Source organism: Cyprinodon variegatus, unplaced genomic scaffold, assembly GCF_000732505.1.
Source record: "Cyprinodon variegatus isolate N-32 unplaced genomic scaffold, C_variegatus-1.0 Scaffold434, whole genome shotgun sequence".
Classification (NCBI taxonomy): Eukaryota; Metazoa; Chordata; class Actinopteri; order Cyprinodontiformes; family Cyprinodontidae; genus Cyprinodon; species Cyprinodon variegatus.
The window spans coordinates 366,719-372,379 of NW_015150887.1; the positions used below are offsets into that span (position 1 = coordinate 366,719).

At 39.7% G+C, this 5,661-nt stretch overlaps 1 protein-coding gene across 1 annotated transcript in view; it reads right to left on the reverse strand.

Moving 5' to 3' along the window:
* The window catches only part of rfwd3 (ring finger and WD repeat domain 3), a 10,534-nt gene extending 4,977 nt beyond the window's left edge, over positions 1 to 5,557 (reverse strand). The window contains exons 1-8 of the mRNA XM_015388754.1: positions 5,339 to 5,557; positions 5,146 to 5,237; positions 4,605 to 4,719; positions 4,076 to 4,313; positions 3,385 to 3,535; positions 2,434 to 2,610; positions 2,097 to 2,311; positions 1,515 to 1,729 (exon numbers count right to left, since the gene is read on the reverse strand). Coding sequence (XP_015244240.1) covers positions 1,515 to 1,729; positions 2,097 to 2,311; positions 2,434 to 2,610; positions 3,385 to 3,535; positions 4,076 to 4,313; positions 4,605 to 4,719; positions 5,146 to 5,237; positions 5,339 to 5,557 — 1,422 coding nt within the window. The remainder of the gene's footprint in view (positions 1 to 1,514; positions 1,730 to 2,096; positions 2,312 to 2,433; positions 2,611 to 3,384; positions 3,536 to 4,075; positions 4,314 to 4,604; positions 4,720 to 5,145; positions 5,238 to 5,338) is intronic.
* Between the last annotated feature and the right edge of the window lie 104 nt (positions 5,558 to 5,661).

A 5,661-nucleotide genomic window follows, 5' to 3' on the forward strand; every position in this document is an offset into this window, starting at 1 on the left:
GAGAACTCTGCTCACAGGATGCTGCCAGGGGTAAGTCAGTGTGATTGCATGACACTGGTGATGGGGATGCCATACAGATTCATGTCAAAAATCCCGAACTATCTCTTTAACCCAGCGTGATGCCTTTGTAATTAAGCAAGATTAAAAAATAGCTGTGCTAGCCAATTCAGAGACAGAGGCAGAATCTGAATGAAATAGAAGCTCAAAGAAACAATACAGTACAAATCAGCATATCAGTGACTTTAAAATGAAACTTTCAATATGTAGACTTTGTCAAAAATATGTGTGGGACAATTGATTTAAATTTGATTGGGGCAGCAGTGGGGTGGTGGTTAGCACCATCACCTCACAGCAAGAAGGTTCTGGGTTCGAGTCCCAGGAGAACCAGGACCTTTTCACGTTTTTGCTGTGTCTTCGTGGGTTTCCTCCGCAGTGAAAAAACTAGCATGTTTGGTTGACCGGACATTCCAAATTGCCCTTAGGAGTGACTGACTGTGTGTGGTTGTTCGTCTTTGTATGCCTCTGTGTGGCCCTGCGATGGACTGGCTTTTTTACCAGGAGCACAAGTGCTCCCAGATAACAACATTTAGGAGCCCGAAAATTTTTTTAGGAGCACCATGAATTATCGTGAATAGCACAACTTTTTAAATTAAAATAACCTGGGTAATAATTCAAGTTTGACTTTCTTTTTCCAAACAGGGAATCCCAGTTACCTTCCTATTCCTGCCCTTTGCAATATGTACAAAACATAAGGTTGTTTAATTTGGTTTTTAAGAAAGAATAATTTAAGAAATCATAATTTCAGCTGATGATGGTAAAAAAAAGTTATTTATTAAGATGTTATAAAATATTGCTTGAGTTATAATTAGGGGGAGATACTCAAGCAATACATGACAAATGAATCAAATTGTGGAACACATCATTTTGGTGATGATAAATATGATGGTAAGAAAAGTATTGTGTGGACTTTGAAAGAAGTTTGGCCTATAGGTCTTGTGGTATTTATGTGACAGCTCATAGTCATGGCTCATCAGAGGGATTAAATAACATTACATTTTTTTTAATGCTTATAGTGAAGTCATTGTTTGATTAATATATGATGTCACCATCCCATCACCATCCAGCAGACGTCAGTGCAGCGCTTGTTTCCTGATATAAAGTTAAAGTCATCCTGTGCTAGTAATGAATATAACAGCGGGCACGTTTACCATATTAAGTAGCTGGAATGATTGTTTAATATTTAGCAAATCACCTGCCTCCCAGACCCTTTACTTTGGACCTGCCGTTACCCCTGGCAACCCCATGTTATTAACTGTCAAGACTAGCTGTCAGCATTTCACAATAAAAGCATGGGAGACCATCAATTGTTGTCTTATTTCTGTATGTATTATTAATAATTGCTGCATTACTGCTGCTGTTGAATAAAGTTATTCTGTAATATATATTGATAATTAATTACAGTTCAGCCATTCCTAATACATATAAAAAATGAGTGCACAAACACAGAGACTTACCAGGGTGGACTTGGAGGCCTCATCCCCAGCGCAGACCAGCATGCCATGTCCGTCTGGATTCCTGAACACCGTGTTCTTGGTGAGCAATTTGCAGGATGAACCTGCATTAAATGTCTGCACAGGAGAACAGGAGCAGCTGGGCAGCTGGCTTGAGTCCTGTTGAGGGGTGCGAGTCAGTGCCATCAGGACGCATCGTAGAGTCGGATGAGAGCGTCCTGCAGCATAGATGACATTTAATTACACACAGCCTTGAGCTTAAAAAGAAAACACTCAGGTCACAACAGTTCACACGACCTGCATCCAGGTTTTTCAGTGCTTAGTTCTGTTTAATCCATGGATTAATCCATTGATTAATGGCCCTAGATCTGACCATCCAAAATTATGACATAAAATGCATTTTGTTAACTGGGTTTTTTCAGTGTTATTTGACTAAATGTAATATTTTTTGTTACGTGGCTTGGGGTAACATCAGCTGAAATTTGCCACTTAATCAACGTGATTGCAGATAAAACTGATAAGTTGTTCAGTTGCATGGTTCTAGCAGCAGTGTCTAATGATTATAACATAGAGATGGGGTCTTACCAGGCCGGTATGTGACCAGACAGTGTCTGCTCTCTGTCTCCACTTGGATATCTGTGCAGCCACCACTCTCTAGAGGCAGCATATGGGGTGTGTATGTGGTTTCATTCATCTGCTCCCAGAAACAAGCACCCTCCAGTGATCCGGCAATAAGTCCACCACAGGGGAAAGAGCTAGATGCCGCCCGTGGTACATAGGACAAAGATGCAACTGGGCACCTAGAAGCACCAAAGATCCATAACTTTAGCCTCAATAACAGACAGAAGGGTAGTTGTAATATGAAGATGTTAAATTCTACTGCTTCATCAGCAAGATAACTAACTGGAAGAGAAGTTTTTACCTGGATCGAAGAGGTTCCAGCTCATGAACGTGTGTGCTGGTATCTCTGGTGTCATAAACCAGCACCGAGCCATTGCTTAGACCAGCATAGACATAGTTACTATTATCCAAAGACCAGCAGCAGCTCCATACAGGTTTATCCGTTTTGTAGGTCTGAACCACCGTGTTGGTAAGTAAACTGCAAAACAAGTGTTTCTGATTAAAGCCACGACAACAGACATTTAGAATGACTAAACCAGAAAGAGAATCCTGTTGAAGTAGTTTCAACTTCAGTTTAACTCTCTGGATTTCCCTTAACTTATCTTTGCCTGTTGTTTCAAGTAAAGCTCCAGTATTAATCTAATATCACAAGTACAGAGGAAAGAAAACATCTCATTGTTTCACTACAAACTGCAAAGCATCTGATGCTAAATCTAAAAAAAAAATAAAAATAAATAAAAATAATTATAATGTAAACATGGTATTTTTAAAGATATAAATCTCTTGCTTTGCAATGCTTTTACGTTTTGATAGGTTATCAATATGATCTCCCATATCAGCTTCTCTGATTGGTTGATGTGGCTCGTCGAGCATTAAAAGTAACATTTTTTCAATTCCAGCAGCTGCTGCTTGTGACGCGTGTCAGAACCTCATGAGGCGCAGCTTCAGCTGCTTGAGATGCTCTGCAGGACATTCTGATGCCCCATGATGCACGTCGACCATTGAGTTTGCATGTAAACCAGCTGCTTCAATCACATGCGGCGTGAACGTAGCAGAAGAGTCCTTACCAATTTCCAGAATTCAGATTGAGCCTCGCTGTCAGATTTCCTGCTATAATGAGATTTTGTCTGGGTCTTTTACGGAGGTTTAGGAACACCGAGCTCTATATACATCAGTGTAATTCAAAGCATCTGTAAAGTGGGTGTAAGCAGTGAGAAACCATTTTTATAAGGTACTATGGTGAAAGGCTTACCTTGTTAGTTTAATGGTGTTGTCTAGCGCAGCAGATAAAAGCAGACTGTTGTTCTCCTTGCTGAAGGACAGACCCCTTATCTGTTTGCTGTGGATTGGAACATACTGACTAGCTTTCATGTTGACCAAGCTCACCTTTTTCACTCCACAACCTAATGGAGAATAAAAAGATTTAAAGGAAACATTACTTCAGAGAAGTTCAATTAGAGTACTAAGCTCTAATATCAAGCTTTGCACTGTGATTTAAAGGGCAAACTTAAATAAATGCAGGAAGAGTAGGAATCTGTGTAACAGCAACTGGTTTAGGTGTTAACATTTTATTTCAACTGATACCCATTTCACCCCTACTTTAAAGCCTCATTAATGCAGTGAGACCTGCAACAGTAGATACTATAAATAAACAGTTACACTATTATTAAGCACAATGGTGAGACGGTACCTTTATTAACTACAAATAATCATCAATACCAAAAAACTAAGTTTAAAGGGAAAATGTGTTTCTTTTTTCAGTTTAGAAAAGCAGGAAATAGCTAAAATGACTTCAGACAAGAAAATGCAAAAGTAATTTTAAGGAAGAGAGAGATGTTGAACAAGTTCTATAAAACAAAACACAGCAGCAAAACACAGCAGCAAAACACATTCAGTAAAATAAACTAATTAGAAAAAAAAAAAATAGGAAGTGAGAAAGTTACCTGGCACTAGTGTGGAGTGAGGGGATGGCTGTGAGGCAAGCAGACAGCACAGAGGTTCACAGTAGGACAGAACTCTGCAGCCACCTGCCTGAGACACCAGCACCGCCTTAGAGAAGCTGTACTGTGAGGTCCTGGAGCCCTCCAGCCTCTGAGACAGGCTTAACAGAGGGGAGAAGGAAGAGGAGCATGAGGGGGAAGCCGAGCTTCTTCCTGTCTGGGCCATCAACGCTTTTAGTTCCTACAAAAAGTGCAGACAGATGTGCAGGTTTAAAAAACAATGTAGCTGCAACAGGGAAAAATATGAGTGTAATTCTATTGGGTAAGCCATAAAACCTTTAATTGGACTTTTTACAGAATCTAAAACATGGATCAGCTGTTATTGTGCTTGAAGTTATCTGCTAAGAACCCGTAATTTATTTTTGTAGGCTGCAGTATGGTTTTATTTTATTAATTAGTTTTTTAAACCACACCAACATTTAGTTTAAAGGAAAAAAAATATATAAGTAAATACGATATATGGTATTTATACCTGCAGCTCTTGCTGCGCCTGTCCATATTTGCTGGTGACGGCCTGAAACTTCAGTTTATACTCGGCTGATTCCAGTTCAGCTTTCCTCCTCAGAGATTGCTCCAGCTCCAGAGATCTGAACACAGACACACACAAGATTTACAATTTCACCGATATATAAAGATGACATGGCATGAACATTTGCAGCAAAGACTTCTTTAAACATGTATTGTTGGATTTTTAAAACTGGCTGTTAAATCATCTTATTTCAGGTAAGATCAATAATAAAATCTGATCAACAGGATTAAAACACTTAATTTCTATAAAAATAATCGTATGCAGGGTACCGCATGTAGATGTTATGGATAGTTGTAACGATGAGTCAATATGTTTTCCTTTAACACTTGCCACTGCCAGATTGTATCCGAAAACAATTCACCAATGGGCAATTGTCTTTATGAAATTATGTCAAAAATGTATTTTGAGAGAGGCAACTGTGATCCTCACTTGTTTCTAGTCTTACATCTTAAGTTACCGTTGAAACAAAGAGTCAAATGTTTACCTTTTTAAATGCTCTTGCTCAGAGTTGTCCAGGGCTCTCACTTTTGGAGCATACAGCAGCACAATGTCAGACGGCTTTGCTTTCTTGTTGCACTAAAAAGAGAAAACTATTAAATGCTAAAAAGATGAAAGCCTGCAGTTGTATTATTGTTTAACTGATTGACTTTCCGCTGAGATCTATTGGGGTTACTCACCTGTGGACATTTACCAGCTGAGCCCTGAGCCTTGAGCCAGCGCTGAATGCAGGTCTTCCCAAACAGGTGTCCACAGCGCAGAGCAGAGAGCCTGTGTTCCCCTGCAGTGGTCCATGCCTCAAAGCAGATGGTGCAAGTATCTCCTTCCGTGTCGCCGCTGTTAGATGTTAGGTCTGATGACTGGGCTGCAACGGCTGGCTGCAGGTCAAAATGATGCATTTCAAAACATTTTGGTGGATGCATAAAGTAAATATTTTCTACAACTGCAAAGAAAGTTGATTTTAGGTGGAGGTATGCACTGGTAATGGTGATGGCATTGTTAC